Source organism: Limulus polyphemus, unplaced genomic scaffold, assembly GCF_000517525.1.
Source record: "Limulus polyphemus unplaced genomic scaffold, Limulus_polyphemus-2.1.2 Scaffold125, whole genome shotgun sequence".
Taxonomy (NCBI): Eukaryota; Metazoa; Arthropoda; class Merostomata; order Xiphosura; family Limulidae; genus Limulus; species Limulus polyphemus.
Window position 1 is genome coordinate 888,658 of NW_013665735.1, and position 13,594 is coordinate 902,251.

Below are 13,594 nucleotides of genomic sequence, written 5' to 3' on the forward strand. Positions count from 1 at the left end.
ATATATATATATATATATATATATATATTGCAGTAACAGGACGCGAAACACAGAATCTCAAATTCCCAGTCCAACACGCTAACCACTGGGCCACGCCCAGACTTAAAAAAAAAGAAACAGAGAGAGCTCCAGGACAACTAGAAAGAAAGAACATGAAAAAATAAAGGTAGGAAGATCAATTGAGAGGGAAGGAGATATAAATAAGTAAGAGAAAGTGCACAAAGCTACACAATGGGCTATCTGTGCTCTGCCCACCACGGGTATCGAAACCCGGATTCTAGCGTTGTAAGTCCGCAGACATACCGCTGTGCCACTGGGGGGCTAATGTTTTAATAACTGAACTCCCGAAGCTAAATTGAACGCATTTCAGTTGACCACTTAATTACAAACAATTAAAACATTACTGTAACATCTTATACATTCTTCATCGCTGTTTAAACGATCAGGTTCAATCACGAATATAACTTTACTTATGGTTTCAGAATCATCATGTTTTCGTTACATGATTTGTACAGCAACAATAGAAATTCATCTAGAACTTCGAGATCGCCATGTGTTTTCATGTGGTTTGTATAACAATATTTAAATTTCAGCTTCGGTTTCGTGTGTTTGTTTGTTTTTTATCACATTGTGTTGCAGTTTGGAGAGAATCATTTGTTTCTTCATTTGGAACATATATAGGGACGAATTAACATTAAAGGAACAGCCCGGGCAATATCACATGCTGCATGCTGGTTAAACAATTAAAATCTGAAATACATTTCCAAGCATGCGTCAAATGTACCGGCCCACTATAATTTATTTAAACCTGCTGAAACTTTATTCAAATATTTAAGACACGAGATCAATGTATAAAACAGGTACGAATATCTCAATACTATTGATAGAAAGCCTTTGTAAATTGTAAAAGTTTTCAAATGTACATAAGCGTTTTCGTTTTCAGTCAGAAAACATTAGCTTTAAAACATCTGAAAATAAAAATATATGAATATTTTTTTCAATGCCACACACACACACATATATATATAAATTAGACTTTTATAGAAAAATTACCTTTTAAAAATATGGTAGTAATAGCTGTTTTCGTGTATTGTTTCATTTCAAAATGTTCCTGTAATTGTCATTAACCGACAGGCTTGTTTCTGGCTTGAAAAAGAGCGTTTAGCTCGAATCATCGTCAAATAAATAAATCATTACCATAGTTTTTAAAGGTGATTTTTCTTTAAAAGTCTATGTTTAGAGACTTTAAAAGACTAAAGGTTTTTAACTTCTCTATGTTATCCCCCTTCGCATTTTTCTACTTATATATATATATATATTACTAGATAGACGTAATACAAGCTAAGAACATATAACATTTTTTCATAATAGTTTCTTAATGTGTCGTAAGGTGGAAATACAAATATTATTTGCATATAATACCAGTTTATTATCTCTTTTTTTGTTGTGAAAAAAAATCGTTAGAACATTTTCAATGAGGATACTATGGTTAATTAACAATCCATTAACGTTAAAGATTTTGTTAATAATTCACCATACATATTAATTGAAAAAAAACTGTTGTGATGTTCCCACTTAGATTTTTCTAAGCACTAATTTTTTCTTTAGTTATCAGATGTTTAACCTATATATATATTCCTATTTTAAATATTTATAACCATGGTGATACTTCCGACTAAGGTTATTACAGATGCTCATTAAATGTTTATACAACGTGGACCTCTTCAGCTACCGTTCTTACTGAAATAAATATCTAATCTATTGTTATGCAATGTAATGCTTCATGACCTTTGAATTTTGGTAATTATTTTATAAATACGTACTGTGGGAGCAAAACCATTTTATTGCTTTTCCTCTCGCAAATATAAAAATACGAAGAAATAACATTATCGACATTACTATACTGTTTACATATTGCAGGGCATAATAACAGCTGTCGCTTGCCGCTAAAAATAATAATATTGTACTGGATGCTCCGTTATGTCGGATGTAGATATGGGGGGTCTCATTATATTTCTACCTAGGATACAATTTTTTAAACGGGGAATATAAATTAACTGCGGGCTGATTCATTGAATTTCATTAATATTAAATATATGTGAGTTATATTTTTAGAAAGTAATGTATTTTCGAGAACTTTTGAATAATAAAGAAATGGTTTATTTTTCATACAACCTGAATCAGCATCAAAAGTTATTAACAGACTGCAAAATTAATTATTTTAACTTTTAACAAAATCATTGATACGAATGGCACCTAAAACGGAAAATTCTAAAACAAACCCTTACGCTACACGTCTGGTTACACGGAAACTCTGAAACAAGAAACACATTAAGATACGAAATTTGCTCAAGCGTTCATTACTTTGTAACATTGGAACGCTAAATTGATGAAACAGAAGTTCGATTAAGTTATTCGTTTTTTTTTTAACATGTGGATGCAAAATTTTAAAGTCGACATGTTCGTTGCCTTTAATTTTCTGAGAATACTATAGAGTTTTAAATGCTAAAATCATAAACGTAGAAAATAACCTCCGTAATGACTCATCAAAAAAATGCTTTTGAATTATGCAAGCGAGTACAACACATAGATATACCTTGAATTAAACTTCAAGCTATGAAGTAATTGATAGCAAATTCAACATGCTTACTTTTCAAGAAACCAGAGGGCACCACACTGGATATAGTATTTTAATTTTTCGTACCTCTAGCTTGGTATTCGTCAATATGTATAGCTTTGAAAGCTAAGAAAGTTTGTTTTTGAAAGTACCAGTTCACAGTCATTATAAAAACAACACGAAACACGTGCTTCTAAAAATATTTGCTGAGTTAAATGCTTATGAAACAATTTTCATAGTAAAAACAAAATACAATTAATATATTACCTAATAATTATTGAAACTTGAAGACAACATAACAATTGAGTAAATTCTTTCTGAAGCTATTTAACTAATAAAACTTCTTTTAGAAAATAAGAAAATTAAAGACGTTTTATGAGAGCAATATTTCTTGAATCTCATTAAAAACTATCACGATAACAAGAGAAGTATTAAAATATTGATATAGCGTACTATAATAATAATTTAAGAACATAACGCTTCTCAACATACCATTGATAATGAATGTTTAAAGAATACAAATTTCTTAATAAGTTATCACGATTGAAACATGGTGGACGACTTACGAATCCTAATATATTTTCTAACGTATTTGTGTTTGAACAAGGCTATTTACTCTGTCACTTGCAGGTATAAATCTTAGGATGTTTTGGTACTAAACCTGTACATTAGTTATTTGTTATTTCTTTATCTATCAAACTTTAAAAAAAAGTCATGTTGAAAGTAACAGTTAAACTTTTCCACTTTTCATTCTAGCTTGGTGCATGATGATCATTTTAAATCATTTTCATTGAAGAAACCGTAATTCTGATTTAGAATTATTCCTAAGTTTCAACTTTATCATAAGGAATTGTTTTTTATAATTATATGTGATTCTTTTTTGTCTTGAACGTCACCTAATACTCATTTTAGTGTTCGGCCTTTTGTTTTTATCTGTGAATAAAAAACAAAAAACAGAATGTCCAATAACTCGCTGCGTCAGCTTCTGGAACCGACCTCGAAAGCACTATAGAAAGGAATGCAATACAGATTTATAAAAAAAGTTGTGTCATCAATATATCAAAATGCACTACTATTTGCATACTTTGGCTTACAGTCTTCATTTAAATCCAATCAGAAGAGAAAATGATTAATTTAAAACACAAATTAAAATAAAACAACGTGTTTAAAATTCCGTCGTCAAACTTGCATTCAAAAAAAAATGAGCGCAAGAATCAAAACAAAAGTAAATATATCATTTTAAAAACTATGACTTAAGGCTACGATAACAAACAAAATAAATGTTCATGTATTGTCGTTTTGACATAAGTGTAACAATCTGGTTAAACATACGTATATAGTAAAGTTGGTAATAACACGGTAATTTATGTCATACTTTATCAGTAAATGCTGTAAAATACAACGATTATTTTTGTTATACAAATATTCTTTATAGTTCCTTGTGAAATTCAATTGCTTTTTAGATCGTAGAACCTTTAAGACTAGCACAGCGTGTCATAAATTAGAATTTTTCAGAAGAAAAGAAAGCTGAGATTCAAGACGCGTAAGTGTAGTTTATCCAGGTAAAAATATTTGCCCATTAAGTTCAATCTTGGATTTAAGTTCCACTCGATCCCAATTATCACTTCTTATAAATTGATTACACTATAGTTTTACGTTCATCAAATACCCCATTGATCTTGTACTTGTAAAAACCTAAATCCTGTATATGTTAAACACCAAAACGTACATTGAACCCTTAAAATTGGTTTTAAAAAATACATTATTGATATTCATGTATTAAAATATTTTCAGCCCTCACGAGCTTCTTTTATTTTAAGACGAAAACCAGTTAAAATTATTTTTAAATGCCAAACTCTAAAACTAAGTAAATTAATAACCAAAGTGTTTTTTCAAAAGAAAAAGAAAAGATAAAAAGGGAGTGTCACATTTTGCCCCTATGATATTCCATCATAGATAGTTTGGTCACATATATAATAAAACGCGTACAAATATATATACAGCACAAAGGAAGTATGGCGATTTTTTAAAGTAGCCATATCAAGGTTCACTGCGTATAAATATTTCATTATTGAATTAGCTATCTTAATTGTTAAGTCCCGAATAGAATGGTAAACGCAATTCTGCTTCCTCATCATAACTTTCAAACTTGGCTTTAAGTATTTTGCAAACCACCAACCAATCAGCTTCACCCATCACCAAGGCCACTAAGAACGCTTGTTGTATTAGCTAGTACAAACCTGATGATCGTGAACAGAAGACATGTGATAAGAGTTGTGAACTTGCATGGTTGTGTAAATTATGGCGTATTGTACGAAGACTCACAACATAGTGTGGGCTTGTCTTGGAATTAGCTTTTTAAGAACGCCAGGTAATAATTATGCAGGAAAGTATGAAATATTGGGTAACCTTTGGTGAACTAGTTTCCGAGATTATGGAAAATTCTGAATATTTCGAATGAAAACAAAATATTGTTCTTATACCCTTACTAGTTTGATTGATAACTTTGGGGCCAGCCGTAGTCTTGTGCTGTGTTAACACTAATTCATATGATACAGGTATGTAACTGTATTATTATTAGGTACTTCAACTTAATTTGTCCAGAACGTTTTACCATTTTAGTTAATGAGAATCTAGAGGCCTAGTATCTCCAGAATGAACTAGGCTACACAGAACGTGCGTGTTATTTTTGGTACAACCTATAAGCAACACCACCCTAATATTTCAACAGTCGTTGAGGGGAATCGCCGTCTCCCAGCTGGGCCTTCTAGTCGAAGCTTAACATTTGTGTTCACGTTAGCAGGAGGCCTTGCTTTCGTTGTTGCTTGTGTACCGCAATGGCAGCCGAGGTTGTCAGACGCGATGAAAAGTGGCCAGGGACCGTGTTTATAATTATCTGCGTTTTATGCGTTAGCTTGTCTACTGGAGAGTTTAGCCTGTTCCTGAAGCCGGACGAAGTTCACAAACTCTTTGGTGAGTGGGGATTTCCTAATAATTATTATGTTAGACCAGTATAAAAGGTCTTGAACTTGTATTCGGTTAACGTTACGGTTTAATACTACCAGTTTGTGGTAGCTTCGTCATACTTGGGTTTGAACTGGTGTAGTCGGTATGCTCAATCATTTAACTTTTATAAGATGTATATAAATTATCTAAATCTTGTAAATTTGCTATGTTTATTATGATAAGGATTGTATTGCCACTTTAGTTTACGTAATGAGCATAAATTAAAAAAGAAGTGGTAATACTAATGATATAATGTATTGACAACTATTCGTAGATGGCCTCGTCACATGTATATTACTAATGTTCTGTGTGAACCAAATCAGTTGGTATACTCAGTCATTTATTTTAAATATTTTTACGCTAATATTATAATTTTGAAATTTTCCGTATCAGTTTCAGTAAGATTGAGCATAATAGCAATTACTGAATTAGAAATAATCATAAATATTAATAGTGTCGTCTAGTAGAATTTTTTAAAAGTGTTAACAATTTTACACCTTTCTGTCGTATGGAAATAACTAAGAATATATAGTTCTGAGTATTGATTAAATAAATTGTTAATATTGATATTATTGTGGGTGTATTGGTACACTGCCTTAGACATGTAACACAGTATTGTGATTGTCCATTTATTAAAACATCAGAGTAACAGATATTAAGAGTCGATTGTTCGTGAAATATTAAACGTAGTTACTTATTACATTAACTTTATTAATAAAATATGTACAAAGATTTTGCAAAAATATTTATCCTTCAAGAAATATTCTTGAAATGTATTTTGAACTAACCTTTTTGTTCATATTTTGTTAAGTAAGATACGTAAAGTTTTAATCATTTTCATTAAGCGGACTCCCCCTCCCTTTTTAGCCCTATTCTAAATGTAACCTATATCTCGCAATCGACAATTGGGTCGACATGTGCCGTGTTTTGTTTAAGGACAAGTTTTTGTAACGTAGAAGTTTTCTGGTGTTATATTTATGCATTTTAAACCATTCTAAATTTTACTTACTTTCATGACCTACAAGTTGCTCATATAACAAACTAGAATTAATTTAGTGTTCACGAAAACCAAAAGTTAAATAATATTTATCTTAAAAACTCGTTTTGATTAAAATTTGTCTAGCATCTGATCTTTTTTTTTTTACACTTCATTAGGTGGGCATACTACTTTCTATGTACTGACACAAGGTACACCATAAACCAGTTGGTTTTAAAATGTTGTAAGCTGTATTTTCGTGTTTTAGCTTAGATTAATGGATGTTTACCAGAGGATACTAAAATCAAGTTATAAGTATAAAAGGAGCCATTGAATACATAGAACTTTCATGAATGTTAGCAATCGTGAGGTTTTGCGAAGTTTCGAGAAACAGAACTACATTATAAATACTAGAATCAATGAAAAATTTAGTCACTTTTTCAGTTGGTAGAGTGTTAGTCATTCAGTGAGGTATTTGGATCATTGGTAGTTATTCCGTATACTCAGTCACTCGATCGATTAGCCATGAAATTGTACAAGTAAATTTATTTTACGGTAGTCGTAGTACCATTGGTGAGTATATCTCTGGTGAAACTGAAAAAATTATTTGTAAACGTATCTTACATACGACTATTAGTTCAACTGTGTAAAAGTGTTAGTGGCCTGTAGGTTAAAGAAGAAATAAACTAATTTGTTGTTGTTCCGTGGACTGGATCTCACATTGTTATTATCAGATGATCCAAAAGGTCCAACCCAACGAAAGAACAATGTTAGCTTGTTGTTTCACCAGTTCTTGTTGGTGATAATAAAATTAATAATAAATATAAATAAGTAAAAGTGGTGTTAAAATAAATAATGTTGTTTTATTAAATTGTACCATAAAATCTGATTTGTAAATAATTTAATTCTAATTTACTTGCTTAATCTGGTTCACACCATAACGGTCGTTGTTCATGAAAATTGATGTCATATGTGTATAAATAACCAGTATATGTGTAGCTTTCTTATCCCAGCTGGCATGATGATCCCTGATATTGAAAATAATGGCTTCTTCCTACTGGATATAGCAGAAGCACTAGTGTCGACATATTATAACATATTCTCCTTGCTTTTGCTCGTATGTTTTTAGAATAGAAATACCGTTATTACTAATGTGGATTTTTCTGTGGTCAAGTTCTTTAAAAAATAAAATGGTAATTATATCAAGTGTATATATTGTACTATGTATTTATATCCATAAGCCAATTGTCTGATGATACGAAACTCCCTTGTGTCCATAAGCCTTAACTGTACAAAATTAAAACTGTTACTAGCATTCTTTAATTTAGGTCATTACAGATCACTTGCTAATGTTTTTTTTTTTCTTGCGTCGTGAACGTAAACATTTGTACCATGCAGAATTTTTATTTATTTCAAACAAATAATGACCAAGCTTTCTCAGTAGAGATACTTGTATGTTAATTACAAACTTGCATTAACTTTACTACACATGAACATGGCGCTAATCAAGCTTGTGCTTAAGTTGAAGTGTTTTGTTCATTGTCTTAAATGACAAGCAATTTTATATCAGTGTAATAATTGTTTGTTTGCACGATAGAGCGCATTTAATATCAAGAAGTACGTATACGGTGAAAGGTGGCCTGGCTATGTACAATCAATTTTATAGTTTTACTTGTATATCCAACTTCATAGTCTTTCGTTACAAATAGGAAAAGTTGAAGCTGATCAGTGACATATGGTACTTACTATTTTTTACATCATTTGTTAAGATTTTAACAGGAAATATGTTGGCTCCTATTACGTGAAATAGAAGTTACCACGCTTAAACAGCGGGCTAGTTCTAGCTACAGTTTCATATTAGAATACCATTACATGTTTAACCCGCAGTTTAAAACCTTACTCACAATGTGTTTGTTAAAAGGTTTTTAAAAACTGCTAGAATAGGCATCGTACATCTTTATCATGGAGCTCATAAAATGTAGGTTTTTGTTATGAGCGTCATTTCTGTCGTATCCCAGCTGGCCTGTTGAACCATGGTAATGGGCGTAAAACCTCGTCGACACTGGATATAGACCGTATAGTGTGTTTGATATATTATTACATGTTCTTTATTTACACTAATAAATTCGTAGAGTTCGTACAGTATGAATAGCCGAACAGTTTGTCTATGGTTTGTTTTAATAACAGCAAGGACTAATGTTTACTGTTAAAGAATATATTAGTCGAGTATTCGCTAATGAATTATTCTATTTCAGCAAATTCAACTGTCAAAATAAAACGTCTTGAACTTTTCCATTATCTAACAAACAAAAAAAATACATAATTTAAGCTATAGCGATTATATTGCAACACGCATTTTAATAATGCAACTATCATTGTTTCATGACGTCTTTGAATATATCTGTTTCTGGAATCTGAATCTCTGTCGTTGCTAATTAGATTCAGAGCAGTATGTTTCCACGAGTAATCCAGTAGTGATTGAATGCTCACTGAACGTCTAAAAAGTGGCTGAACTTTGATTGAAATTGCATCCGTGCGTGTAATATTAAGTCAATATTACTGCAGCGATATATTTTTTGCCCGCTAGTATTTGCATCTTTAGACGAACTTTTTATACTGTAAGACGTATTAATGTGTCTCGTTGAAATGTTATTGGACTATGATGAACTGAATATCGTCTGACTGTTTTCTGCTTTTTGTATCTGCAACTGTCTGTCTAGTTTTTCTCTGAGAACTTAAAAGGTATAACACGCATGTGAAAGTCGTGTCTCTTCTACTACTGTTGCGCCACCTAGTGCTCTGAACAGAAATAAGCATTTGACCACGACGGAACGTGTTCAAGTTGTGACGTAGATGGGTTTTTCTTTTAAAAGAGTCATAAAATCTTCGTGAATGTTAAACATTAAAATAACGTTAAGATTGCATTCAAAAGTCTAATTTGACATGTTAATAAAAGCAACAGTTTTTGTGCTAATATTTCACAGTGTGCTTTCACAAATTTGAACCTAAATATTCCTAGTAAGATGAAACTCGTGCACTAATTTCTTATTTTGCTTTTTAATTTTATTGTGATATTTGTGATGAGCTGCGTATCTGGGGTCACGTCATGTGCATCGCACGTGCGTTGTTACGTGTTTTTATAGCGTCTTAGTGGCGTCGACTGCTTCCAAAGATAATCAGATAATGACATCGAATTGAATGTTGTAATATTAATACAAAAAAAAAGTTTTGTTTAAAAAAATATATATAAAAGTTAGGTTAATAATGCATATGCGAAGTTTGTGATTCACGAGTGCTTTTGGAATATCAAAATTATTTGACTAAAAACAAACTATAGCTATTACTCGGATGTTATTATTCTAAAGTGTATTAAAATTTTGTCGTCTCCAGTTTATTGCATATTGTTAATGCAAGCAGGATAACTTTTTACAGTACTTGTATAACCTATTGCGTCATAGAAACTTAAATTGTTTTTGTATGAAAAATAATAGTAAAGCTCCAAAAATATGCCCTATTAGCAACTGACGTGATACCAAGGGAAACACGCAAGAGGTGACGATCAACTATTCCTGTTACTTTTTTATACATATTAACTATTACGTTACTTAGATATGTATACAAGTTGTGTTTGAGAATAGTCTTGCTTTGTACTACGTCCTTCTTACTAGTTTTGAACTCCTTTTGTTATATATATATTTTTAAAGAAATAAGCCTAATAATTTTGTTATTGATCCTTCCGATTCCAAAATACGAAGCGTGCTAAGAAATATACTTATTTCATGTATAAAGTGCAGGGTATCTCTTGACGAACTCAAAAAGAGTCTTTTTAACACGTCAGTATTGAGGAAGGGTTTTATAAAAGTAATTCTGCATCGTGTTCGTGGTGGTTATAAAGCCACTTTATTGCTCAAAACAACAACAAACCAGATATTAGACAGGTGCCGACACTAGAAAGTCTGCTCTAAACATTCTTATTTTGACACGTTAGTTTTAGAGAACGCTGTATCCGGTCGTGAGACTTGTCAGCCAAGCAGCTGCTCGTTGGGGTTGCCGATCGTTCTCTCTAGTGGCGTTCATCATTCTTGGAACAACAATGTAAAAGGTTCATCAAGGTTACTCGACCTGTGGAGAAAACACCGAGATTTTGAAGTATCGAAACCAGTTCTTTGGAAAGCATAAAATGCAGGCTCACTGACTTGAGTTATGATGCATTGAACTTCACCCCGTGCCGAACGCTATACTCGTTATGTTTCGGACTTTACTCGCTGTTTATTTAACTGATTACCCTCTGACTGATATGAGTTTTAAAGCTTAACGTAAGATATTTGATGGTGTAAGCTATGTTTTTGCGTATATCCATACACGTGTCAGGTTTCATTAAATTATATTCTCATGTACAGGGGTGTTGTTTCATAAGTGTTACAGTGTAGTTATTACAGTTTATTTTGTTATGACTGTCACATACAAAAGCGAAGAAAAATATTTTGGGAGATATAGTTACACGGTTTTTGTAAACGTACAAAACGCTGTGAGGTGTATACTTTTTTTAATTTACCAGCTGAACTAATGTTAGTAATTGTAACTTCTAGCAAAAGGCCTTTAATCATTTTTGTTGTATTGGGTGACTTCCTGTTGTACTGAAAAACAACGACTAACGCCGTGCTCCCACATTGCTGAATCCATAAAACATGTAAAACATTTTAAGCTTTGGAACATTCCTGTTCGTGAAAAATGGACCTTAGTGCGTTGTAGCATTTAATTCTCAAAGTAAACCAAGACTTAAAGAAAAAATCGAATCGTGGACAATATAGCATTTTAAAGTGATTTTGTTGTAAACAGGTCACTGTGGATCTATAAATAATAATTTAAATTTGGTAAGTTAAGATCAAGTGACGAGCCCTGCAATTCTTGGCCCGAAATACATTGTAGTTATGTACTTGGCTCATCTCACGCAGAAGATGTGCAGATGTGTAACGTCCACGAGTTTAGTTTGATTGAAACGACAAGGAGGAAATTAGCACACACATGTATTAGAAATTGTAACGACCAAGTGTTTAGGGCGTTGTGCCAAATTGTACTGCTATTAATCGAGTCTGTATCTCAACACCTTAGGAACTGTTAACAGAAGTCCAAATAATAGCCCTACAGAGACTTTGGAATGTCGTAAAAACAGTCGTATATATGCATTTCCCCAAAAGAAAGAAAAATCCATTAAATGGTGGAACGTTTTCTGGATTAAAATTGCTCAGCTATGTACTTTCAGTGATGCAATGAGCAATATCTGATTTATAACAAATAAATTAGGTTTAAGGAGTTGAGATGTGTACGCTAACGACGCGAGTGAAATGTTTTTTTAATGTAGTTTTAAAAAATCTTAATCACAAAAGTAAAACGTCTGTCGCAAACTTGTTTGTCAGTGCACATCACAAAATTGCAATTGGACAGAATTTAAATTGGGTAATATACGTATCATTATTTTGCGAGTAAGCACAGGATAAGTTATATTTTGTGGGATACGAGATATTTTATTTATATGAGAAAGTAACGAAAAAAATTTGCGACAGAAATAAAATACCGTACAGATACAAATCGTTTGTTTGTCTGTGCACATCATAAACTTGGTATTCAACAGAACATAAATTGGAATAAGACAAATAACATATTATTATTATTATTTTATGCTAACTGTTTCGCTTAGCTCCAAAAATATACGGAGAAAAAATCTGTGACAACTTAAAACGTAAAAGTTATATACGTTACATAACGTAGTTAACAGATGTGATATGTTTTCTGGGTGACGATAATATCCTTCGATTGCAGTAACGTTTCAGATATTCCAAAAATCAAGATGTACTCAGTATTTCAAATCTGTCATTACTTTTATATATAAACTGCACATATAATTTAAGTTATAAGTTGAGATGAAAGCATTCCTTGTGTAAAATAATACTTCGGTAAATACAGTAGTTAATGTTGATAAACAGCATCAAGGAGTATACTAATAGTCGTAAAATGGTTCGGGTTATAATGAGCTATAGAAGTATTACAAACTGTGTAAGTGCAGTTATTTTGGGGACGGAATGCGCATATTTGTTTTGTTTTTTAAGATTGTGTTTAAACCTATTTGTAAATTAGAATGACCTATAAACTGGACGTGTAATTCTGAAATTTGTTTATTTAATTCATTTTTATCTCTCTCTCTCTCTCCTCTCATAGAAGAGTCTTCTCTATTAGGGTCACTACATGAGCCTGTCTTCGTCGTAGTGAGTGCAAACATTTGATGCGTTCTAAATTGCTTTTTTTTGTCATATCTGGGGTTTCGTGTAAATCGTACTTGGAAGGACTTGTATTTGAACATTTACGACTAACTGCATAGTGAAATACTAAATTTAAAAGTTACTGGAATTATAATGTCTCAAAGATCTGACACAATTTTTGATTAGTTTAATTTATGTTATCCTTCAAAAAAACGGAAACATTTACTTACTTAATCGAAACTTTGTTTACTTTTTGTTTTGGCTTAGCATATCCTGGTGGTTAAAGAGCTCAACTTGGAATGTGCCGGTCATGTGATCGATTAGGTTTGAATTTCGCGCAAAGCTACACACGGGCTATCTGCGCTAGCCGTTCCTAATTTAACAGTGAAAGACTAGAGGGCAGGCAGCTAGTCATCACAACCCACCGCCAACTGTTGGGCTACTCTTTTAGTAACGCTATAACGCTCCCGCGGCTGAAAAGGCGAGCATGTTTGGGACAAGGATTCGAACCCGCGACCTGACCATGCCAGGCCCTGTTATTTTGGTGTTCCGTGTACATGTCCATTGTAAATACTTATGTATACTTCAAGTTATATTACTATTTATTCGAATTTTATTGATAATTTTGTATTTATAGATTCTATTTTACTACTAAAATGACGACTCTTTCAAGTATAAATGTATAAATAAATGTTCAAAATGCAATTGTCATGAGCGAAGGTATGTTTTATACTAGAA

General features: G+C 32.1%; 1 protein-coding gene across 1 annotated transcript in view; it reads left to right on the forward strand.

The window, feature by feature from the left end:
- The first annotated feature begins 4,863 nt into the window (after positions 1-4,863).
- Positions 4,864-13,594, forward strand: part of LOC106472959 (tyrosine-protein kinase RYK-like) — a 71,812-nt gene continuing 63,081 nt past the window's right edge. The window contains exon 1 of the mRNA XM_022402530.1: positions 4,864-5,590. Coding sequence (XP_022258238.1) covers positions 5,455-5,590 — 136 coding nt within the window. The 5' untranslated portion in view covers positions 4,864-5,454. The remainder of the gene's footprint in view (positions 5,591-13,594) is intronic.